Source organism: Oncorhynchus masou, chromosome 24 (assembly GCF_036934945.1).
Source record: "Oncorhynchus masou masou isolate Uvic2021 chromosome 24, UVic_Omas_1.1, whole genome shotgun sequence".
Taxonomy (NCBI): Eukaryota; Metazoa; Chordata; class Actinopteri; order Salmoniformes; family Salmonidae; genus Oncorhynchus; species Oncorhynchus masou.
In genome coordinates this window covers 99257423-99283455 of record NC_088235.1, presented here as the reverse complement: position 1 = coordinate 99283455, position 26033 = coordinate 99257423, and the positions used below count along the sequence as shown (strand labels likewise).

General features: G+C 43.1%; 2 protein-coding genes across 3 annotated transcripts in view; one reads left to right on the top strand and one right to left on the bottom strand.

Moving 5' to 3' along the window:
* LOC135513116 (PH domain leucine-rich repeat protein phosphatase 1-like) overlaps positions 1 to 19691 on the bottom strand; it is a 77772-nt gene extending 58081 nt beyond the window's left edge. The window contains exons 1-2 of the mRNA XM_064935836.1: positions 17606 to 19691; positions 3443 to 3639 (exon numbers count right to left, since the gene is read on the bottom strand). Of these exons, the coding sequence (XP_064791908.1) occupies positions 3443 to 3639; positions 17606 to 19331 (1923 nt within the window). The 5' untranslated portion in view covers positions 19332 to 19691. The remainder of the gene's footprint in view (positions 1 to 3442; positions 3640 to 17605) is intronic.
* A 4221-nt stretch (positions 19692 to 23912) lies between these two features.
* The window catches only part of LOC135513115 (tensin-3-like), a 114590-nt gene continuing 112469 nt past the window's right edge, over positions 23913 to 26033 (top strand). For both annotated transcript variants that reach the window (XM_064935835.1, XM_064935834.1), the window contains exon 1: positions 23913 to 24002. The gene's annotated coding sequence lies outside the window, so the exon portion shown is untranslated. The remainder of the gene's footprint in view (positions 24003 to 26033) is intronic.

Sequence of the window (26033 nt, the reverse complement as noted above, 5' to 3'; positions counted from 1 at the left end):
ATATATATATATATATATATATATATATATATATATATATATATATATATATATATATATATATATATATATATATATATATATATATATATATATATATATATATATATATATATATATATATATATATATATATATATATATATATATATATATATATATATATATATATATATATATATATATATATATATATATATATATATATATATATATATATATATATATATATATATATATATATATATATATATATATTATAATATATATATTATAATATATATATATATATATATATATTATAATATATATATATATATATATATATATATATATATTATAATATATATATATATATATATATATATATATATATATATAATATATATATATATATATATATATATATATATATATATATATATATATATATATATATATATATATATTATTACATATATAATAATATATATATTATATATATATATATATATATATATATATATTATTATTATTATTATTTATATATATATATATATATATATATATATATTTATATATATATATATATATATATATATATTATATTTACATAGGTTTAAAGATGAACTTCTTGTGAATCCAACCACGGTGTCAGATTTCAAAAATGCTTTACGGCGAAAGCATACCTTACAATTATTTGAGAACATAGCCCAGTAGATAAATCATTACAAACAGTAACCAGCCAAGTAGAAGAGTTACACAAGTCCGAAATGGAGATAAAATTAATCACTTACCTTTGATGATCTTCATATGTTTGCACTCAGAAGACATTTGTTTATTCAATAAATGTTTATTTTGTTCAATGAAGTCTCTTTATATCTGAAAACCTCTGTTTTGTTTGCGCGTTTTCTTCAGTAATCCACAGGCTCAAACGCAGTCACAACAGGCAGACAAAAAAAATCAAAATTGTATCCGTAAAGTTCATAGAAACTTGTCAAACAATGTTTATATTAAATCCTCAGGTTGTTTTTAGCCTAAATAATCGATAATATTTAAACCGGACAATAACGTTGTCAATATAAAAGGTTAAAAAAAAGGCACTCTCTCGGTAGCGCACATGAAAAAGCTCAGACATGGCAGGCTCCACTCATTCAGACTGCTCTTACTCCCTCATTTTTCAGAATAGAAATGGTTCAGGCTTGTAAAGACTGTTGACATCTAGTGGAAGGCATAGGAACTGCAATTTGAGTCCTAAGACAATGGATACTGTAATGGCATTGAATAGAAAACTACAAAAAAAAAAATCCTACTTCCTACTTCCATTTTTCTCAGGTTTTCACCTGCCAAATCAGTTCTGTTACACTCACAGACATTATTTTAACAGTTTTGGAAACTTTAGAGTGTTTTCTATCCAAATCTACTAATTATATGCATATCCTATCTTCTGGGTCTGAGTAGAAGGCAGTTTAATTTGGGCATGCTTTTCATCCAATATTCCAAATGCTGCCCCCTACCCTAGAGAAGTTAAGGGCTTGTAAGTAAGCATTTCACTGTAAGGTTGTATTCGGCGCATGTGACAAATAACATTTGAGTTGAGCAGTGTTTGGCCACACAGTCATAGGTGAACAGGGAGTACAGGAGGGGACTAAGCATGCACCCCTGAGGGGCCCCAGTGTTGAGGATCAGCGTGGCAGACGTGTTGATGCCTACCCTTACAACCTGGGGTGGCCTGTCAGTAAGTCCAGGATCCAGTTGCAGAGGGAGGTGTTTAGTCCCAGGGTCCTTAGCTTAGTGATGAGCTTTGAGGGCACTATAGTGTTGAACGCTAAGCTGTAGTCAATGAACAGCATTCTCACATAGGTGTTCCTTTTGTCCAGGTGGGAAAGGGCAGTGTGGAGTTGGTTTCTGGTATGATGCTGTTGATTGGAGCCATGACCTGCCTTTCAAAGCACTTCATGGCTACCGATGTGAGTGCTACAGGGCGGTAATCATTTAGGCAAGTTCCCTTCACTTCCTTGAGCACAGAGACTATGATGGCCTGCTTGAAACATGTAGGTATTACAGACTCAGTCAGGGGAGAGGTTGAAAATATCAGTGAAGACACTTGCCAGTTGGTCCACATCCTGGGTATCCGTCTGGCCCCGCGGCTTTGTGAATGTTGACCTGTTTAAAGGTCTTGCTCATGTCGATTACCGAGAGCATTATCACACAGACGTCCAGAACAGCTCTCATACATGCTTCAGTGTTGCTTGCCTCGAAGAGAGCTCAACTTCGAGTCTCATAGCAAAGGGGATGAATACTTATGTAAATAATAAATAAAAATAAATAAAAAAATCTATTAAAAGTAATTTAAACTGCTTTCGCTGTGTCATTATGGGGTATTGTATGTAGATTTCTGTGGATTTTTATTTAATTAATCCATCTTAGAATAAGTCTGTAATGTAACAAATGTGGAGAAAGCCAAGGGGTCTGAATACTTTTGAAAGGCACTGTATATAAATGGGGAATTGATCAAAATAAACAATCAAAGAGCAAAACAAAATCACACAATGAATGTGCAAGAATTGGCAGGAGACAGCTGAGTGCATTCTCGAGAGAGATTTGCATATATAATTATACTCTAGACACATTATCTATCTATCTATTAAAATGCATTACCATAATCTAAATGGGATTTCTGTCATTCATGTTCTGTTAAGATGCATTACCACAATCTAAATAGGATTTCTGTCATTCATGTTCTGTTAAGATGCATTACCACAATCTAAATAGGATTTCTGTTATTCTGAGCACGGTGGGTGGATGCTCTAATGGGTTATGCACCCAATGCATATGGGTCCAGTACATCTCAGAGAGTAACCCAATGCATATGGGTCCAGTACATCTCAGAGAGTAACCCAATGCATATGGGTCCAGTACATCTCAGAGAGTAACCCAATGCATATGGGTCCAGTACATCTCAGAGTGTAACCCAATGCATATGGGTCCAGTACATCTCAGAGAGTAACCCAATGCATATGGGTCCAGTACATCTCAGAGAGTAACCCAATGCATATGGGTCCAGTACATCTCAGAGAGTAACCCAATGCATATGGGTCCAGTACATCTCAGAGAGTAACCCAATGCATATGGGTCCAGTACATCTCAGAGAGTAACCCAATGCATATGGGTCCAGTACATCTCAGAGAGTAACCCAATGCATATGGGTCCAGTACATCTCAGAGAGTAACCCAATGCATATGGGTCCAGTACATCTCAGAGAGTAACCCAATGCATATGGGTCCAATACATCTCAGAGAGTAACCCAATGCATATGGGTCCAGTACATCTCAGAGAGTAACCCAATGCATATGGGTCCGGTAAATTTCTCAAAAATGGCCAGTAAATTAAAATCTTCCTGGTCATATTATCCGGCATCACATTTTCCTAACGGAAACCCTGGAGTGTGTGTGTTCAGTACCTTTCCACCGATGAGGGGCAGGATGTGCATCTTGCCGGTGTGAGCGGATTTGACGGAAGAGACGATGAGACAGGTGCCACTCAGGGTGACGTGTCGTCGAGACCACCGGTTGACAGGAAGGGCCAGCTTCCCCTTCCTCACATTAAACACACCCATCAGCTGCACCCGGTCTGCTCCACCTACACACTGCGGCTTACCTGGAGAAAACAAACAATAACATAAAATCTCAGATGCTCCTGCTGAGAGAAAGATGTTTAAGAAGAAATCTTCCAAGTAAGATAAACAGAGATGGGGGAGAGAGAGGCTCTCTCTGTGAGTGTATGTCTCTATGTGTGTGTGTGTGTGTCTCTATGTGTGTCTCTATGTGTGTGTGTGTGTGTGTGTATGTGTCTGTGTGTGTGTGTGTGTCTCTATGTCTCTGTGTGTCTGTGTGTGTGTGCGTGTGTGTCTGTGTGTCTGTGTGTCTGTGTGTGTGTGTGTGTGTGTGTGTGTGTGGTTGTGTTTAGGTGAGGTTAGTCACAGGTCACGTGCCGTATAATTTATCGGTCTAGTGGCTGAGGGGTGACTGGACGGTCAGTGTTAAGGAATGGAGAGCAGGTGTAAGGGTAGGTGTAATTCAGAACTCTAGCCCTTACTTTCCTCAGTAATTGAAAAAGTTCCTGTCCCATGGAAGTCTTACCCTTGGCCACCACATACACAGGTAGCAAATAAGCCTCGTCTGAGCCAGAACTGCAGCAGATGGAGCTCCTGTAGTATTGACTGGGTCAGTGCATGGTGGTGTGCATTTTTAGCTGCACTAAGGTGTGCGTGTAGAAAAACACTATCTTTAGTGCTTTAAGAATGGGTGTGCTCTCATGTAGGCTGTCACCCACCCACACGTACCAGGGGCCATGTTGAGTTCCGCAATCATCATTTTCATAATGCAGACCAAAACAACTGCGTCTTAAACCATTTCACCGGCGTTTAATATTCAACAGAGATCAGGGGCGTGCAACCATAGATTTCCTTCACAGAGAATACATTATTGCAACACATTTGGCAGAAAATAGCTTCATTTTCATCAGATAACCACAGAAATGCAACGCTATTTGGATCGAATCCACACAAGTAAATGAGCTTACAATGAAAAAGGTCATTAAACATTATTTCTAAATGTTTATCATAGAAAGAACATAGACAGCTACATTTCCTGTTACGCTTGAAGTTAATCTTGCATTTTACCATAGAGAATTAGGCTCCACTGAGAAAAGTACCAGAGAAATTAGTTACACATCAGTCAGAGTGCTGTCTGCCAATAGAATGCCCTGTTCGTGAATTCTCATCCAAGTGGAGAAGTGCAACAGAAGCACAAAATGATTCTGATGTCGAGCAGAAATTACAATAAGAAGCATTTTGTTTACAAAACGCAGCAAGATATTTCTGCGTTGTCTTTTTTTTTGTGAGGGGGGCTCTGAATTCTGTGTTAATGGGACCCACACACACACGGGAGCCAGTTTTAGAGAGAGGCTAAGGGGAAGAGGGAGAGCAAGGGATAGAGAGGGAGAGAGAAAGAAAATAAGAATGAAAGCAGCTGACTGAACCAGATCTGTCTGCTTCTCAGTTTCTTCTTATAGAGCCCTTTGTGTGAGTGTTTGTGCGTGATCATATTTTCCTGAGATTGACGGTTTTCGTCCTCTGATACCCTCTCCGCCTCACACGCGCTCTCAGGTGTTCCAGTGTTTTGCTTGGGGGATAGAGGGAGGGAGGGGGAAAGGAGAGAAAGACATTCTAGACAAAGTCCTCCAGACTGCTGTGCTATTCATCAATGCTCATTACATACAAGTAACACCAAAACACACAAACGGTAAAAAGGTGTCCCAGCCCTGGCCAGAGGCTGCATAGTGGTGTCCTGTAGCCCTCTGTCTCTTTAAGAGAGAAGGGTGAAGGAGGACACCCCCAGAGGACAGACTAAAGATGAGATGATAGCTCTATCAACAGCACAGTCAGGTCTGCCCACTCTACAACAGACCTGTGGAATGTATAGAATGTGGGAGTTATCTACACAGGGACTCCAGTCCACTTCAACATACTGTATATTATGGTTATTGACCATATAGATAGAGCTGCCAGCCCATAAGTGTTTATATGCTGGTTGGCAGGGTAATGAAGGGGGGACTGAGGTATAAACAGAGCAGAGTGAGAGAAAGAGTGCGCAAGAGCGAGACCAGAGGGGTTCAAAACAAAATATTCCCCTCAGCCCAGAGAGGAGAGGATTACGTTATTCCAAACAATGCCCTCTCAGAGAGAATGTGGCGTGTCCTCATTAGCATCCCCGCCCTCCACCCTGGTCCTTTTCTGTCCGCTCCCACGGCTCTAGGGACAAGTCCCGCACCCCTCCATGGGGCTGTTTCTGGTCCCAGCCAGAGCTATCTGGTCTGGTCTACCCAGAGTCCCTACAGCCTATCTGTCTTACATCATAAATGGCCACCTATTCCCTAGTGCACTACTTTTTACCTAATAGGGAATAAGGTACCATTTGGGATGCACTTTTGATCTGGCTGCTCTCCCCCTACTTCAGAGACCACCGGTTCCAGACCACTGGTTCCAGACCACCGGTTCCATCAACATGGCCACAGCATGAAAATAATGTTCAGAGTAAGTAAATTATGGTACAGCAAAGGATGGGCAGCCTTACCAACCAACACACACACACACACAAAGAGCCACTGATGGAGGGTTTGGGGCTCAGAGCTAGGAGGCGTCACTATCTGTAGTGACGCCTCAAGCACTGAGATGCTGTGCTTTAGACCGCTGCGTCACTCGGTAGCCTCTGATCAGGCCACTAGTGACAGGCCTTCACACAATGATGTGCTCATCCTCTGATCAGGCCACTAGTGACAGGCCTTCACACAATGATGTGCTCATCCTCTGATCATGCCACTAGTGACAGGCCTACATACAACAGCATTTTGTGCACCAATTTAACACACAATGGTATAGGCTAATTTTAGACAACCGTAATGTAATGTAAACTTAAACCACTCTAGGTGGAGTAGTGTAAACATAGTCTGTGCTAATGCACACACACAATGTATGTATACATGTACGCCCTTTCCTTCCACCCATTCCTATCCTCAGAGCAACATCCTGTCCCCCATGACCACTTCCTGTCTGAAACAGAGTCGGACGGAGTAGACATTCTTAGCACTTCTGTTGTCCTCGCCCTTCCCTTATGTCCAAGAATCTTCTAAAGGCATCCCAAACATCCTAACTCTTATCCAATGTCCTGTCTGTGTTTGACCTTAGACATCCAGAAGACAGCCCACCCTTTCAGTCACACATGCCTCAAATAACTGTCCCCTACAAGCCTAGTCTCCAAGGACTGGCCATGGATTTCCATTCCTCAACAACACATACACATCAACTTCTAGTGTGTCCACAACATGAATATTAAACTCCATAACTAACTTTATTTTCACACTCAAATGATTGACACTTTCTTTCCATCTTTCTATGGTTATACAGACAGAAGTACAAGGAAGCTTTGGGTGTGTGGGGATGTCAAGTTAAACCACAGCCAGGGGAGTAGGCGTTTATAGCAACGTGGGTGGATTAACATGCAAAAGCGTTGCTTTTAAAATTGTACTGGATTGCACAAAAACTGTCCGTGCGAAGCCAGAAATGAAATAAAATTCCATTTCAACTTACTGTGCCGGTCGGCAGGATGGTCATTATGACAAAGGGAATTTGAGACAAAATATCTAAAGGATTGTATTATTAAACATACTTTCCAAACGTGGGTCTGTTGTCGACCCACCCCCCCCCCCTTACCTCAAAATAAAAGTAATGCATGTGTGCCATATGTGGACAAAAAAGGAATAACTTGTGGGCGACTTTAATTTTGGCATGAGGTAAATAGGCCCACGTTTGGAAAGTCTATTTAATAATACAATCCTTTAGATATTTTGTCTCAAATTCCCTGTCATAATGACCATCCGTCCTGGCCACCGGCACAGTAAGTTGAAATGGAGTTGTTTTTAACTTCTGGTTTCCCACAGACTGTTCTTGTGCAATCCAATACTATTAAAACAATGCTAGCACATGTAAATCCACCCACGTTGCTAAGGGGAGTGAAGATCCACAACCACAAGGGGGTTACAGGGCTGTCTGAGGGGCAGAGGAGCCCAGCTTCTGGTAGGGCTGGGACAATTACCACAGAACTGTGTAACCGACGGTTATGGTGGAAGAACATCAGAAAAATATCATTACCGTTATAACCATTTTTTGTACGATTTTAGTTTTTGGGAACAAACACCTGACTGAAGACGGGATGGTCGGGCAATTTCACTGGTAAACTCATGGGCACACTCGCCTGGTATTGTGATGAAATAATGTATATGGTAATGTAGAATGTTCATTTAAATTATGCTAACTGATTTGGCTCATGCAAGGAAATGTATTTTTGTAATGTCAGTTGAGTTGAATCAACAAATCACAGCACATATTGATGGGTACACTTCTTGCTTTTAATTCCTGCTTTTTTCTTGCAATGGCCGCCAGTCCACCCATTACGCCATCATTGACTGGAATTGGGACACCCGTTCTATTCATTCTATTTTTATGACAGCACATGCAGTCAGGAGCAGAGGAGAGTTAAAAATGTGTGTTGAGCGGTTTTTACGGTGACTGCAGTCATTTGGCTGGCCATTAACCCTCGTCCAAAATTCCATGGTGGTCACAGCCCTAGCTGCAGGGCTGGGTAGTGGAGCTAGAGCCGTTACCTTGGGGAGGAACAGAGACAGAGCGCCAGTGACCTCTGGGTAATGCAGTTCTCAGCTGAAAGGCGGGCAAGCATACTGTATACTGTCTGCTGTCGCAGGTAGATCAACACTGAGGAGGTGAAATTTGAGTTCTGCACAGCTCACTGTTCTCTCCTTGTCAGCAAAGCGTGTGTGTGTGTCCCCAACATGCCTTTTCCAGGGGGCACTCAGAATGTGCTGACTCAGACTCCTCTGACTGCCAAGGATGAACAGCCCTAGGCAACACAACTCTTACCTTACACACAATGCAAAACCTGAGTACCCACGTCTCCTTCAATTATTTCCACATGTAGTCTAAAATAGATCAACTCCTTGTCTTGAATAGCCTTGACACTCCCAGACAGATGCCAAAACCCACCCTGAAAGAAGAAAGCATTCCCAGTTTCACACTCCAATACATTTACATAAACTAGGGCTGGGAATAGCCAGGGACCTAACGATATGATATCATCACGATACTTAGGTGCAGGAATGATATGCATTGTGATTCGATATGTACTCGCGATTCAATACTGGGATTTTATTGCGATTTGATATTCCAAACATATTGCTCAGTATATGTCTGCTGCAGAGAGACAAGAGAAAGCATGAGAAACTCGTTTTGGGAAGTCAGGGAAATAAAAGTGCTGAAAACATGTTGGCTCACTATTTAAAAAGAAGATGAAGAACGAGCTATAAAAGGATGAAAAATACCAGAGTTTTGGCACAGGTACAGCTGACTAGCGCTAGCTAACACAGCCAACTGCAGCAAAAATAGCCTTCTTACTTGGAGCCAAAAATAATGTTGCGATCTGTAACTATTGATCACTAACATACATTTCATAACAAACGGGCATCTTCCAACATTGCTATAGGTTAGTGTGTACAAACTTACAACAGGCCGTTAACAACAACAATGTAAAGCAGGGGAGGGGATCCCAAAGATGAGGTCCGTGACCCCATTTTTATATACATTTTTGAGATCCACACACAATGTAAAAAGTGGGACGTAATCAACTGCCAATGTTGACTTTTTTAATTGGAGATGTGACAGTCTAATACAAATCAGTCTGACAATACTTTTGACAGTTTTTTAATATGAAGGAAGTGTGGTTTGAAGTGACAAACGCATTAGAAAGGTACTGGGAATGTTGTATGATTAATATTGTATGATCTTCTGTGTAGAAAAGAAAATCATCGTTGATAATCTCCACCAGTCTGATTTAGTGTCAGGTCTAATGAGTTCTGTGCAGCTTGTGGACATTGTAGAGGGAAACAGACACATACAGTGGCGCAAAAAAGTATTTAGTCAGCCACCAATTGTGCACGTTCTCCCACTTAAAAAGATGAGAGGCCTGTAATTTTCATCACACGTACACTTCAACTATGACAGACAAAATGAGGGGAAAAAAAAAAAATCAAGAAAAATCACATTGTAGGATTTTTAATGAATTTATTTGCAAATTATGGTGGAAAATAAGTATTTGGAGATTTCTGGCTCTCACAGACCTGTAATTTCTTCTTTAAGAGGCTCCTCTGTCCTCCACTCGTTACCTGTATTAATGGCACCTGTTTGAACTTGCTATCAGTATAAAAGACACCTGGCCACAACCTCAAACAGTCACACTCCACTATGGCCAAGACCAAAGGACACCAGAAACAAAATTGTAGACCTGCACCATGCTGGGAAGACTGAATCTGCAATAGGTAAGCAGCTTGGTTTGAAGAAATCAACTGTGGGAGCAATTATTAGGAAATGAAAGACATCCAAGACCACTGATAATCTCCCTCGATCTGGGACTCCACGCAAGATCTCACCCTGTGGGGTCAAAATGATCACAAGAATGGTGAGCAAAAATCCCAGAACCACACGGGGGGACCTAGGTGAATCACCTGCAGAGAGCTGGGACCAAAGTAACAAAGCCTAACATCAGTAACACACTACGCCGCCAGGGACTCAAATCCTGCAGTGCCAGACGTGTCCCCCTGCTTAAGCCAGTACATGTCCAGGCCGTGTCTGAAGTTTGCGAGAGAGCATTTGGATGATCCAGAAGAAGATTGGGAGAATGTCATATGGTCAGATGAAAACAAAATATAACTTTTTGGTAAAAACTCAACTCATCATGTTTCGAGGACAAAGAATGCTGAGTTGCATCCAAAGAACACCATACCTACAGTGAAGCATAGGGGTGGAAACATCATGCTTTGGGGCTGTTTTTCTGCAAAGGGACCAGGACGACTTATCCGTGTAAAGGAAAGAATGAATGGGGCCATGTATCGTGAGATTGAGTGAAAACCTCCTTCCATCAGCAAGGGCATTGAAGATGAAACGTGGCTGGGTCTTTCAGCATGACAATGATCCCAAATACACCGCCCGGGCAACGAAGGAGTGGCTTCGTAAGAAGCATTTCAAGGTCCTGGAATGGCCTAGCCAGTCTCCAGATCTTAACCCCATAGAAAATCTTTGGAGGAAGTTGAAAGTCTGTGTTGCCCAGCAACAGCCCCAAAACATCACTGCTGTAGAGGAGATCTGCATGGAGGAATGGGCCAAAATACCAGCAGCAGCGTGTGAAAACCTTGAAGACTTACAGAAAACATTTGACCTCTGTCATTGCCAACAAAGGGTATATAACAAAGTATTGAGATAAACTTTTGTTATTGACCAAATACTTATTTTCCACCATAATTTGCAAATAAATCCATTAAAAATCCTACAATGTGATTTTTTTCATTTTGTCTGTCATAGTTAAAGTGTACCTATGATGAAAATTACAGACCTCTCATCTTTTTAAGTGGGAGAGCTTGCACAATTGGTGGCTGACTAAATACTTTTTTGCCCCACTGTACGTGTTCCTGAGAGTCTTATCTTTCAGTGATGGGATCATAATATTGTTTAGCCTAAATGGTTCAAAAGATAGAGCGACATTTTTTTAAACAAAACAGAATCCGCTCTGTTTATTACAACCGCATCAAGCTGCTACCGGAGGTTACTGACGTAACCCCCTATGAATCAAGCGCAATTTTTGCTCTCGCCACCCCATCCTAGTTTGTCAACTGGTTGTAACTGTAACATGACTGATTAAGAGTCCTTTACAGGGTTAATCTGCAGTTGAAAAAGTGACCACCCCGTTTTGGTAAAAAGCTGAGGGATGGGCCTGGAGAAATCGAACCACTCTTACATTCATAGACAGAACTATAGTATGTATCCAAAATTATTGTTTAAACCATGCTTTGAGGCTATACAGTGGTTGTTTACATTTACAAACATTAGAGTAAACCAAGCTTATATTTTGGGGTTGTGGTCTAGTGACAGTTGTACTAAGCGTATGAGAAATGTATAGATTATATTCTTAAACAATCAATGGGAATATATGACTAATGTATAAGTCTAAAAACTGCAGATTGCCTCTTTAACTGAATGGATACTTTCTGAATGTAATGAATGGGTACTTGGCATGCAAAGAGAGAAAGAAAGAGAGAGGGGGTGGCATGAGAGAGAGAGAGAGAGGGGTGGCATAAGAGAGAGAGGGGGTGGCATATTAGAGAGAGAGGGGGTGGCATGAGAGAGAGAGAGGGGGTGGCATAAGAGAGAGAGATGAGAGAGAGAGGTGGCATGAGAGAGAGAGAGGGGGGGGTGGCATGAGAGAGAGAGAGGGGGTGGCATGAGAGAGAGAGAGGGGGGTGGCATGAGAGAGAGAGAGGGGGTGGCATGAGAGAGAGAGAGGGGGGTGGCATGAGAGAGAGAGAGAGGGGGGTGGCATGAGAGAGAGAGAGGGGGGTGGCATGAGAGAGAGAGAGGGGGTGGCATGAGAGAGAGAGAGGGGGTGGCATGAGAGAGAGAGAGGGGGTGGCATGAGAGAGAGAGAGAGGGGGTGGCATGAGAGAGAGAGAGAGGGGGTGGCATGAGAGAGAGAGAGGGGGTGGCATGACAGAGAGAGAGAGGGGGTGGCATGACAGAGAGAGAGGGGGTGGCATGACAGAGAGAGAGGGGGGTGGCATGACAGAGAGAGGGGGTGGCATGACAGAGAGAGGGGGTGGCATGACAGAGAGAGAGAGGGGGTGGCATGACAGAGAGAGAGAGGGGGTGGCATGACAGAGAGAGAGAGGGGGTGGCATGACAGAGAGAGAGGGGGGGGTGGCATGACAGAGAGAGAGAGGGGTGGCATGACAGAGAGAGAGGGGGTGGCATGACAGAGAGAGGGGGGGGTGGCATGAGAGAGAGAGAGAGGGGGGTGGCATGAGAGAGAGAGAGAGGAGAGGGGGGGTGGCATGAGAGAGAGAGGGGGGGTGGCATGAGAGAGAGAGAGGGGGGTGGCATGAGAGAGAGAGAGAGAGGGGGTGGCATGAGAGAGAGAGAGAGAGGGGGTGGCATGAGAGAGAGAGAGAGAGGGGTGGCAAGAGAGAGAGAGAGAGAGGGGGGAGAGAGAGAGAGAGAGGGAGTGGGTGGCATGAGAGAGAGAGAGAGGGGGTGGCATGAGAGAGAGAGAGGGGGGTGGCATGAGAGAGAGAGGGGGTGGCATGAGAGAGAGAGGGGGTGGCATGAGAGAGAGAGGGGGTGGCATGAGAGAGAGAGGGGGTGGCATGAGAGAGAGAGGGGGTGGCATGAGAGAGAGAGGGGTGGCATGAGAGAGAGAGGCGGTGGCATGAGAGAGAGAGGCGGTGGCATGAGAGAGAGAGGCGGTGGCATGAGAGAGAGAGGGGGTGGCATGAGAGAGAGAGGCGGTGGCATGAGAGAGAGAGGCGGTGGCATGAGAGAGAGAGAGGGGGTGGCATGAGAGAGAGGGGGTGGAATGAGAAAGAGAGAGGGGGTGGCATGAGAGGGGTGGCATGACAGAGAAAGACGGAGAGCTTCAGTCCAGAAATCTCTCTGAAACAGTATGTTCTTGATTACAAGACTTCCCTTCTCTCCATCATACTAGTGCTTCTCCTTTTTCCTCTCACGCCACATTCATGCTCAATGCAGGCCCCTGCACACCATACCAGCTACTCTCACACAGAGACACAGGTACAAAAGCTCTCTGTAGACTATCCCTGCCCTGGGGAGACCTGGAGCCATGGATCCCTTCACATAACAGATCATCTCCTTTACTAGTGTTATTCTAGGCCAGGGATGGGCAACTCCACCCCCTTTTGTAGGCACATGGATCAATTTCCACACAGAAAAAAAGAGTCTTAACTCGCTTAGCTCTTAGTAGAATAACCAATGTGCAATTTGTAAATTCCGTTGTGATTCAGCAGTTCTCGTTATGTCAGTCACTGATAGTCACTCAATTAGCCCATGTCAGCAAAACATTTTTAGCTTTCCGCTAGAATAATTTACCAATCTATTTAAACTTGTAGTAATCTTGGTTGGGGGGGGCACTGATTTTGTTAGTCATACTCATACCATATTAAAAACGACTCATTTTTCACAGCAAAATTACTACAATTTCATAAAATTAGTTAGTCTATACATTTCTCTCTGCACCATGCAAAATGTGTAGAATTGCAGGAAATTATAGGGTAGGCAGCATAAATGTAACCACATGTAATATATAGATTTGCATTAGTAAACGCATCAAAGTTACACCTAATTTTCTATTTTTCGAGTTATTACATAAAACCGATCAGAATTCTGAAGGATGCCGGAAGTCATGTTGGAAAATGTATTTCCAGGGGATGTTGTAATACGGATATATTCGCCTGCTAAGGTTAGCCATATTCGCCTGCTAACGTTAGCCTTATTCGCCTGCTAACGTTAGCCTTATTCGCCTGCTAACGTTAGCCTTATTCGCCTGCTAACGTTAGCCTTATTCGCCTGCTAACGTTAGCCTTATTCGCCTGCTAACTTTAGCCTTATTCGCCTGCTAACTTTAGCCTTATTCGCCTGCTAACTTTAGCCTTATTCGCCTGCTAACTTTGTTTGCACTACATGAGTCAGCCAGTTGCTATCAACACCTATTTTACAGCTACATTAAAGTAAACCGATGTTTTGGAAATGCTATATGCAGTTGTAACGGATGTGAAATAGCTAGCTAGTTAGCGATGGTGCGCGCTAAATAGCATTTCAATCGGTGACGTCACTTGCTCTGAGACCTTGAAGTAGTGTTTCCCCTTGCACTGCAAGGGCCGCGGCTTTTGTGGAGCGATGGATAACGATGTGTGCAGAGGGTCCCTGGTTCGAGCCCGGGTATGGGCGAGGGGACGGTTGACTGTTACACAGTCATCTTAGTCCGCAAGCTAGCCAGCTAGCTAACAATAGCTATTTAACCAATTAGCTATTAGCCTAGCCAAACACCACGGCTATGGTCAGCAAGCTAGAGCCCAACTACTAGAGACCAGCTAGAACACAACTAAAGCATAACTACAGATCAAAGCAAAGAGAGCGCAGAAACTTACACATTGATGGCTGGGGCCCATCCAACCACCACAGTTATGGTTGGCAAACTAGATCAGCTAGAACACAACTAACACAACCAAAACATAACCACAGACTAAAAACAAAGAGAGCAGGTTTACAGATTGATCGTAAAACTTTTAAAAGAGTGCAGGCTGGGTTAGCTACCAAAAAGGGGAGGGGGGGGGTTCGCAGGGCCAAGGAAGAGTCAAGGAAATCCAAAATATACTGAAAACAAATATAAAACGCAACGTGTAGTGTTGGTCCCATGTTTCATGAGCTGAAATAAAAGATAGCAGAAATGTTCCATACACACAAAAAGATTCTCTCAAAAGTTGTGCACAAATTAATTTACATCCCTGTTTCGTGAGCATTTCTCCTTTGCCAAGATAATCCATCCACCTGACATGATCATTACACAGATGCCCTTGTGCTTGGGACAATAAAAGGCTACTCTAAAATATGCAGTTTGGTCACACAACACAATGCCACAGATGTCTCAATTTTGAGGGTGCACGCAATTGACATGCTGACTGAAGGAACCTCCACAAGAGCTGTTGCCAGCGTCATTTTAGAGAATTTAGCAGTACGTCCAACTGGCCTCACCACCTCAGACCATGTATAACGACACCAGCCCAGAACCTCCACATCCAGCTTCTTTACCTGCCGGATCATCTGAGACCAGCCATCCAGACAGCTGATTAAACTGAGGAATATTTCTGTCTGTAATAAAGCCCTTTTGTGGGGAAAAACTCATTCTGAATGACTGGGCCTGGATCCCCTGTGGGTGGGAGATAGGCCTGCCCAGTCATATGAAATCCATAGGTTAGGGCCAAATTCATTTATTCCAATTGACCAATTTCCTTATATGAACTTTAACTCAGTAAAATCGTTGATTTTGTTCCATGTTGAGTTTATATTTTTGTTCAGTATACATATATTCCAGATGTCTGTCAGCTAGCACTAAGACAAGGTGGAAAAATTACAAAACTCCCGCAGCCTACTTCACAGAGAACATGACGAAAAGTTTACAAAACATATGTACTACATATGATAACACATCCACAAAGTCTGTGAAGAGAATGCTGCATGGCCGCACGTGACCCATTTGCTTCTTGTTTACATCACACTTCATGTTGGATTGTAGCTCACCAATCACACCGCAAACATTTGGTCTGGAATGTAATTAGCTTGAGCTTGAGCTAGCTACCGCGCCAGCATACGAACTCGGTAGTAGATCCTTCATATGACATTGAGAAATAGTGCATTGTGGTAGTTTAGATAATATTTCCAGGTAAGTTAGAGCTCCAATATATAAATTCTTGGGCGACTTGACAAAATTCACATAGAAATGTGAGTTATAGATCTGTCACTCATGAAAATCAAGTCTAAGAAGTGGTAGATCTGTTATGTGCACTATTTCTATGCTTCCTATTTTTAAGTTTTGTTTTTGCGTATTTTACTTTCAGTTTTGTACACCAGCTTCAAACAGCTGAAAATGCTACAGTTTTGGTTATGGAAAATATATTTCACAGCGGTTTAGATGGTACAATGATTCGTTACACTATACTTGCTTGTTTTATCAGAAACTGAAATTAGGCAAACTATTCAAATTTTTTCAACCAGGAAATAGCAGTGATTTCTGCTTAGCACATCTTTAATAAATATGTAATAATACAAAAACATAACTATGTTTGTACAGTAGTTGTACTCATGATGTGGTTACCTATAAGTTACTTAAGCAATAAGGCCCGAAGGGGTGTGGTATATGGCCAACATACCACAGCTCGGGGCTGTTCTTATGCACGATGTAATGAAATATACCACAAACCCCTGAGGTGCCTGGCTACCAAAGTAATTAGCTAAGTAAAAATAAATGTTTTGTCATACCCATGGTATACGGTTTTATATATCACGGCTTCTAGACAATCAGTATTCAGGGACTGAACCACCCAGTCTGTAATAAGCCTTTGACCACACTGTTACATTGGTGAGTAAAAGCTTCCTAACCTTTAACTCTAGAACTTCAACAGCCCCCCAACAAAATGTTGCATAAAAACCCCAAAAAGCTAGAGACAGCTCTGACTGCATGTGTGGGTATGGATGCAGGTACGCAGACCCGCGAGCCACTAAGGCCCCACATGATGAGTTCTGATTTTTTTGTGGCCCCCACCCCCATCAAAGTTGCCCATCTCTGTTCTAGGCCATATCAAACCTCAGCCGGTTTCTTTGTTAGGGATTCGTTTTTTTCATCTGAATGCCCGTGGTTAGATCTGAGATGATATGGTCAAAAACAAATATACTTATTGTTAACCTCAAAACATACTGATCCCTGCTGCCCATATGCTCCATCCTCCCTCCAACAACATCCAAAACAATAACACACTTTTCCAAAGTGGTTCCTAACAATCACTGTGATCTTGGGGCATGATGGAAAATGAGCACACCTGTTACCTCCAGATGTGTCTGCCTATTCATCATTCCCCGTGGGGGGTGGAGCGTGTAGGCGGTTCGGAGGCACAAGGCAGGCTATTGTCTCCGGCCGCTGGAACAATTGAATCATCTTCTTGTTTTGACAATCCGACTGACCAAACATAATGCCATTGTAGTGGATGGTCACACAGTACTTTAGTAGGACTAAGAATGGGTTGACAGCATGATAATGGGCAGAGCACTAGCCAAACACAATCAAACTGACAGCCAGGGCAGTGATAGCAGTGCAGGGGCCAAGGGAGAACCACCAAGCTAAGCTAACCTAGAGAATCTGACTAGAAGCTGCTTACCCTGGCTGTGTCCTTATTTATCACTGAAACAGTCACCTGACCCACCCAATCCTCACTCACCTTCCACACAGAAATACGGGTACACTTTATTTGAAGGGTGCCTACTTAATAATCTACATAAGGACGTTATAACAAAATCCACAGATAAAACATTTATAACCAGTACATAATCATTCATTAATAGCCACAATAATAAATGAATCACATTTTCTAAGGTCACACTCACCTGCGTAGAAGCGTATGAGACAGCCTATTTCTGGGTCCATACCCTCTTCCTGTACCCGCCACGGGTCTCCATAGCCCAGATTAGAGAGGTACTCATTCTGCATCTGCAGAGGCTTCTCATCATCCTCCAGCCTCCTCATAGCTCCACCGTGCAGCTGGGTGAAGAGGGCCGGTGCTGGGGAGGCTTTCTCTGGGCCCGGGACCCCTCTCAGCTCCCCTGAAACGACCAGGTCACGCTCAGCCGCTGCTCTGCCAGTCAGAGGTAGGGCCAGTGAGTTACTGCCACAGCTTGACAGGGGATTGATCAGTCTGGGTTCTCCTCCAGTGCTACCTGTTTTTCCACCTTCATCAGCAGCGTTTTTGTCTTCCAGTTGATTTGACTTTGATAGCCTGTTGTCAGGAGCTTTGCAGGCATCACTTGAGGGGACGTGCATGGATTCCCCCTCCAGGGTCTGTTGCTGAGTGACAGTGGGGATGCTGGCTGTGTGTGTCGGGGAAGGGTCAAGCTCAACCTCGTCTGAGGAACTCCCAAACGGGTCCAATTCCTCCGTGGCAGAATCTAAGTTTGGGCTGAGCACTGAGGAGTTTGTCCCAAGGACAGCAGCATCACTGAGGGAGTTCCGGTGTTGGCTGGGCCGCGGACCACCGGGGCTCAAATCATCAAAGGTGCTACTCTCCATGTCTGAGCCTGAGTACAGTCCACAACTGTCGGCCCCACTCAGGCCCATGTCTGCACCCTCACTGTCATTTAGATAAACCTCAGAGGAAGAGGTGCTTGGTATCTTGTAGTCCGAAAGTAATATATTTGTATCCAGGTAATATTGAGCATGGTTGTTATTGCTATGAAGCCGCTTGATTGGAGAGACTGGTTGGTTCTCCTCTGACCCTGAGTAGGAGGTCTTCACGTTGTTACTTTTATTCACACCAAGTTGGTAGTCAATATGCCCATGGCTACCATTGCAGTTACCGTTCAGGTCAACATAAGCACTTGTTTTGCGAGTCATTCTTAGTATCCCTCCACATTTACCTCCAAGCTGCCCCAGACGAGCCGCTATCTCCCCAGCGGTGGTGTCCACGGTGCATAGTACCGCCCGGGGGTAGGAGGGCGTGAGTCGGTCATGGACGTGGATACAACCCTGCTGGAGGTCAGCTCGGACCCACGCCTTGTCGTTGGGCTGGAGCTGTTTCGCCTGCTTCTGGCGAAGCAAGGTCTTTCTATCCAGGCTCAGTGTGTTGTTGACAGACGATGCGGACAGTGTGGGTCTCACTCCCCCAACGGAGGAGACTGCGGGTGGGCTTGAGGTTGTCGAAGCTGCGGCCGAGAGGTTCCTCTTGTGCCGCCGTCTCCTGGTCAACAACGAGTTCACGCTGGTGCTGCTGACCGATACCAGGCTGTAGATGTTGGGTGTTTTACCGGTGGTCATGTTGAGATTGGCAGCACTACTGGTGGCGTTAGCAGCCTGGTTTTGGTAAATCCCGTTCCGTATCGCTATGTGAAGTAGGGAGGTGGTAGCAAGTCCCAAGAGTTTTGTCTCCCCGCCCCCGCCATCATCTTCCCCCGTCGCAGTTATTTTTCCAGCGGGGAAGAGTGCACCACCACTGGCCTTTAAAAACTTGCTGCCAGTTCTTATTTGTCCAATTTCCGAGTCTAATATTCCGACTGACGTTGACAGGGAATCCACCTCCAATCGGCTCCTCTCCCCAGCCACTATCCGCACACTTTCCATTTTCCGCAAGTGAATGCGCTAACGTTAGCAAGCAAGCTAACAGTAGCAACAACCACTACGAACTCCAAATAAATAAAGCTAGTTAGCTAACGTTAGTTCCGGCAGGTACCCTTGCAGTTTATTCGTTACATACATTATTCCACTTGCGTTTTCCAGCTAGCAACGGAGAAAGCAAGAGAGCTAGCCAGGCCGTGCAATTTGTTTTCTTTTGCTGGCTGCTGGTGAAATCGCCGGTCAATGCCGCTCGGTTGCTATCGATACCGCCATTATAGAGGATGTTTTGCTGCGGTATGAAACCAGCCAGTCAAGCACATTAGATATGTGAAGCATTTGATGAAGCTGGCGGGATTTGAAGATTTGCTTACACCCACGAAAGCTTTATATTTATGAGATGACGTACCGATCCATGCATGGACTTCAGGGAAATGTAGTTTTCTATATTTAACTTTCCCTTTGGCAGCTACATTAGTACATAGCTTCTAAACCCCGAGTCACAACATCACAACACTTCATGAAACGCTTTCGTAGGAGACCAAGCAGACCAGGCCGGGGTTTGGGGTTAGAGAATTCAATGAGAGAAGTGAAACGTTATTCATTAGTTGTTAATTTTCTCGAAATCGAAAGGCACCATATACATTCGAGACAATGTTTTAAGTAGTTTAGCATGTTATTACTTCAAACTCGTGAAAGTGACAAACTGACACGTTTTCATTTTCGTCCAAAATAACTTTATATAGGAGTGCCATTGATTTTGACGGGTTGCACATGCGTAGTTCGGCACGATAGGCCGGTTAGACCCATGAGTTTTGCTTGTCAAAGTCGCCATGGGATAATTGGGCCCAAAATATGTCTTATCCAGCAGGTGGCGCTCAGTTTTTGTATGGAGGTCAACGAGGGTGTCGAATTTGGTTAACAGAAAATGTAATGGTTTATTTGCTACGTGTGGCTTATTTGACCTAATAAAAGTTTCGTTATGACCATGTTGTTACGTATGGAACGCCGTTTTGGTCTTTGCGTGTCCAAAAGATACACGTCAAATAACACAATTTGACCTTTAAGTAAGCTTTAATTTAACACGTCAAATAACCATTTTATTATAGAATGTTGTGTGCAAGCCAAGCGCCACCATTACTGTCAAAGCTGTACAATACTGCGTTGGTTATTTGTTCGAACGAATGGGAAAACGTCTTGTGTGAGCATTTGAAATTAGACCAGGATCAAACGAGCAGGATCAAAAATGTAGCAACTTCTGGGGTAGTTAGCTAGCACCAATTCAACCAGCCTGAAAACAATAACCAGTCGAAACTGCAGTCATTTTCAATATTCTTAGCAATGGTTTAGGAATCCATGTGAGTAAGTATTAGCTAGGTAGCTACTTGTTGTTCTTCTATTGAAATCACTAGCTTGCCAGCTACTTAACCATGCGGCCCAAAACAAACGTTATAAACAGCCATCGAGCTTCATCTGGCTTGTATGACTTGACCGGACAGGATTATGTGTTGTGAAACTAGCCACAATAGTGGAATTTGCGTTTCGGCTTCAAAATAAAGTCCATATTTGAAAGCAATGCAGAAGGTTACAATTGGTGGAATCATGCCGTATTTAGACTACATAGTTTTAAACATGGTCGGAGTGTTGGAATGTGGAGCAATTAAATGGAGTATGAGTCTACTCCCACAGAAAATAACTGGGAAGAATTCACACAAATATTATCGTCATAGTAGCTCTTATTGAGGGACTTTGACTGTGGGAATGTACCTACCCAGTCAGCCTATTGTGCATATTGACATTTATATTGCACTGTACAGCCTTACCTAATGACAGTCCTCCTCAGAGTTATCAGGCTCCAAAACATCCAGGTCATATTGTTTTTCCTCTGGAATAGTGTTCAATACAAATGGTAGGTTGACTGGTACAATAAATGTGTCTCAATTCACAGTGGTTTCAGGTCCCGCAATAAAAGCTATGACACTAATGTTCTCTGGGTGTCATTGAGTAGACTGATACAGTGAAATAAGTATGCCCCGAATGCAATTCTAAAGTCTAATACAACCCGTGTGATTAACACATTTTTGTCAAAGCAACAAATTATTGTATTTTGTTGAATTTATATAACAACATTATCTGTATTCATTTGTATCGCTTTCAATTAGATACTTTTATTTTGAAGGTGAACCGCAAATTCCACAATTGTGGCTAATCCTTATTGTGGCTAGCTTCACATAGGTGGGTCCGACCACGATTAATCAAATAATACCTGTCTTGTAAATTAGGGGTATTTTGGGTGATGACACGTAACTAGATAGTGAGCTAGCTAACTATAGCTACTGAAACAGATTATTTAGTTTTGCTATGTTTTTGGGGAAGAACATTGTTTGCATCCATCAGCTAGCTAGCTTTTTTCTAACCAGCACGGTCCAGAGTTTGGGGAAGTGTGTCTGCGCTCGTGCAGTAGCAGCAGGTGCACGAGACATGACTTTACCAGGGTCATACATACGCGTCAAATTGTGTTATTTGACATGCTTCTTTTCTGACACGCAAAGAACCAAACGGCGTTCCATAGTTATTTGATGTGTCAAATCTTTTTGACATGCAAAGACCCAAACGGCGTTCCATAGAGCTGTGCCTGGTCGCCACGAGTTGTCACGGTCACAACGTCATGTGTGGCAGGGGCCTATTACTACAATTTATTTTCTTAAAATGTGATTTTAAATATAATCCTAACCTTAAACACACTGCTAACCTTATATTAGGACCAAAAAGCAAATTTTTGTTTTCATGAATTTTTACGATATAGCCAATTGCGACTGTAGCTGTGGTAAATAGTGGTAAACGTTGTGCCTGTTGTTTACACGCGTATCTGCCCTCTCATTGGCTAGAATGATCCCACCTGATCTTGCTCCCTTGGATATTTCTGAATACGTTTGTTAGAGCGACCACTAGGGATCTGGTCAGTATAAATGGTAATCTATGGGAAAGTGTAAATGTTTGTTAAGGTACTTTTGCTGGATTTGTATAATATTTCTGCTTATTTACTCGACAACTCTACATTAATGCGTGTAACTGTGTTTCTGCATAAACAAATACGTTTGACATAAAATACTGTTTACATTTCTATGCCTAAATGAGCTCGCTACTGACTCAAACAATAGTCTTCTGGCACCATCTAATGGATACAGATCACATTACAGTCTTTTCCCCCTGCCTCTTGAGGCTTCAAAGAGAGGCCTTCTTATTTTGTGGCCAGATATAATTGTAGCTGTTAATTATATGTTGAAGAAGCTATGAGACAACAATTTCTTATTTGGCTAGCTGGATAGAAGCCAACTGTGAACAGAGTGTGCTGGAGAGGAGTCTTCGATAGCCTATATGCTGATAAGGCGCGGTAGGAGATGGATGCCGATTTACAGGCTCCTAACTAATTGTGCTATTGTGTGTGCTTTTACACGTTATTTGTAACTTATTTTGTGCATAATGTTTCTGCTACCATATTTTATAACTGAAAAGAGCTTCTGGATATCAGCATAGCAGTTACTCACCTCGAACTGGACAAAGATGTTTTCTTTAACGAGTCAGACACGAAGGATTTACTTCAGACACCAGACAAGGCCCAAATCCCTGTGATTCGCATAAAGAAGAGAAAGAGATGTCGGGGTGCCTTGTAAGGATCCGCCGGAGAGTGCATAATCTGCCTCTGCCATCAGTCCTATTAGCCAACGTGCAATCATTGGATAATAAAATGGATGAGCTCCGATCAAGACTATCAAATCAAGTCAGAGCAAATGTATTTGTCACGTGTGCCGAATACAACAGGTGTAGACAAAGGGAAGCACAGCTGCAAGTTACCCAGTGACACAAGCCTACCAGACGAGCTAAATTACTTCTATGCTTGCTTCAAGGCAAGCAACACTGAAGCATGCATGAGACCGTCAGCTGTTCCAGAAGACTGTGTGATCACGCTCTCCGTAGCCGATGTGAGTAATACCTTTAAATAGGTCAACATTCGTAAGGCCTCTGGGCCAGACAGATTACCAGGATGTCTCCCTCCAAGCATGCGCTGACCAACTGGCAAATGTCTTCATTTGCCCCCGCACACTTTTGGTTTATTGTTGCTCTTTAATTATTTGTTATTTTTCTATTTTCTTATTTATTGTACCATTTTTTACTTCAGTTTATTCTAGTAAATACTTTCTTAAAACATATTTTTCTTAACACTGCATTGTTGGTTAAGGACCTGGTTATACCGCCTGGTATAGAGGTCCTACACCTGTTGTATTTGGCGCATGTGACAAAATACACATTTATTTAATTTGATTTGATTTGCTCCGAAGGTAGTGATGTGCATAAGTAAGAAAGTAATAAAGGCCTTGCACAGCACGTACGTTGACACACACACACACACACACACACACACACATACACACACACACACACACACACACGGAATCAGCAGCAGTCAATAGATGTCATTACTTGAAAAGGCAGGGGCAAAGTGCAATTTAAACCAACTACAGTAAATCTCTCTCTCTCTTTCTCTCTCTCTCTCTCTCTCTCATACATAGTCTCCACCCCTACACCGTCCCAACCCTTTCTCTCTCACACACAGAAGACATATAAAAGTGTAGTGAATATTCTTTGGGGATTTCGCAGTTGATAGGAGCCCACTATTAGGTAAGCCTCTCTGCTTTCTCGTGTTTCTGTGCATGTGAGTGCAAACGTGTGTGTGCTGTCTCTGTGCAGTAAGCTCTCTCCCTCTTGTGTTAACTAACACTGACTCAGTGAGGTGGAAGTCATGATAAGCTGCTCTTAGTAAAAGTGTTTTAGCTACCTACTGCTCTAAGCCGGGGGTTGAGGAGCTCTATTTCAACACTTGAATTGGCCATTGATTTTCCCCATTGGAGTTCAGTTCATTTTGTGTAATGACAAGTGGAATTGATCCAAATCTTGTTTCTAATTAGATAAAGAGAAGAAGTGAATGATAGAAAGAGGGGATTCAGACAGTCATAAACCACACTTTTGTGTTAAGATATGCAGAGGGGTAGAAAGGGGAAGAAAGACATTGTGGAGCCTCAGACACAGTTGGCACATTGCTTGAGCATTTCCAGGGCCATGAAGACTCATGGGTAATGATGTTTATTAGTGAAGTGGAGACTAAGAAGGTATTATACTGAGTTGTCTCTTGTTGTACTAATATTAAAGGGGCCAGGCTGAGGGATTGAGGTTCACTGCCAACTTGTGCTATCCATTAAAGAAATAAAAGAATAGACAAACAGAGAAAGGACGTCTCTGATACATTTTGGGACACATTCCTTGCAAACGTGAGGTAAAAAACATCTAATTAGACATGATTAGTTTGGTTTGTGGACTACTCTACACTGAGAACACCCTATGTTATGTGTGTCTGTCAATCACTTTTTTCTCAAGTAGAGCAGAGACAAATATAGGGGGTACTGGTCTAAAAGTGTTCAATAAACAGACAAGTAGTATTAGAACCGAGGTTTGGCTAATGTAGTTAGACTGAGGCATTTGCCTGTAGTATTGACATTGCCTGGATATTGGTGTTTGAGGGAGGATGAGAATGTTTGTAATTTATCATCTCTTTGACATCATCACTGGAGGCAGTGATTCCGTCTGATGTTGTCATTACAGGACACGTGTCATCATCAGCATTATGTAGGGTCCTCAGCACTGTATGGTAGTCAGTCTGTCTGACTGATGTTGTCTGATGTTGTTATCTAAACACACACAAGTTCCACTAGGACTGTACATAGGGCCCAAGGACAGGGCAGGCAGCCAGTCAGCCAGCCAGGCAGTCTAGCACAGGTTCCAGCTGGATATGTTGAAAATGTAAAACAACCTTTATTGACACAATTACATTGTTTTACATAGAGAGAGGGGGGGTGATTGAGAGTGTGAGAGAGAGAGAGAGGGAAAGAGAGAGAGAGAAGCCCACTCATACACTACCATTCAAAAGTTTGGGGTCACTTAGAAATGTCGTGCATGTGTGTGCCGCGTAGGTCTTTTATGTGTGTGCGTGGGTTTAAGGTGTTGCCAGTCTTCCTCACTTTGGCATGGCAGAGTTGTCAGTGTCTGTGGAGACTGTCGCCGGGCCTGGCAGCAGCATGCACCACCTCGTGTTCTGGTGAAATTGACTGTAACAATGTTTACTCTGCTGCTGTATCCTGATCACATGGTCAGGGTAAAATAAAGGTTGGCCCAGCCACCTGACTCACTCTAGGCCCTGTCTTAGTCTGGCCCTTCCTGCCTGTGTCTGTGTCTGTGTGTGCCTCTGTGTGTGTCTGTGCCTGTCTCTGTGTCTGTGTGTGCCTCTGTGTGTGTCTGTGCCTGTCTCTGTGTCTGTGTGTGAGTCTGTCTCTGTGTCTGTGTGTGTCTCTGTGTCTGTGTGCCTCTGTTTGTGTGTCTGTATCTGTGTGTGTCTCTGTGTCTGTGTGTGTCTCTGTGTCTGTGTGTGCCTCTGTGTGTGTGTGTGTGTGTGTGCCTCTGTGTGTGTGTGTCTGTCTGTGTGTGTCTCTATGTGTGTGTGTGTGTCTCTGTGTGTGTGTGTGTGTCACTCTGTGTCTGTGTGTGCCTCTGTGTGTGTGTGTGTGTGTCCTGTAGATATGTTGTAACATGTATGTAAAATATTGTTACATGCAGGTCTAGAGTTCAGAGGCACGATGAATGGGTGAGTTTATACAGCCA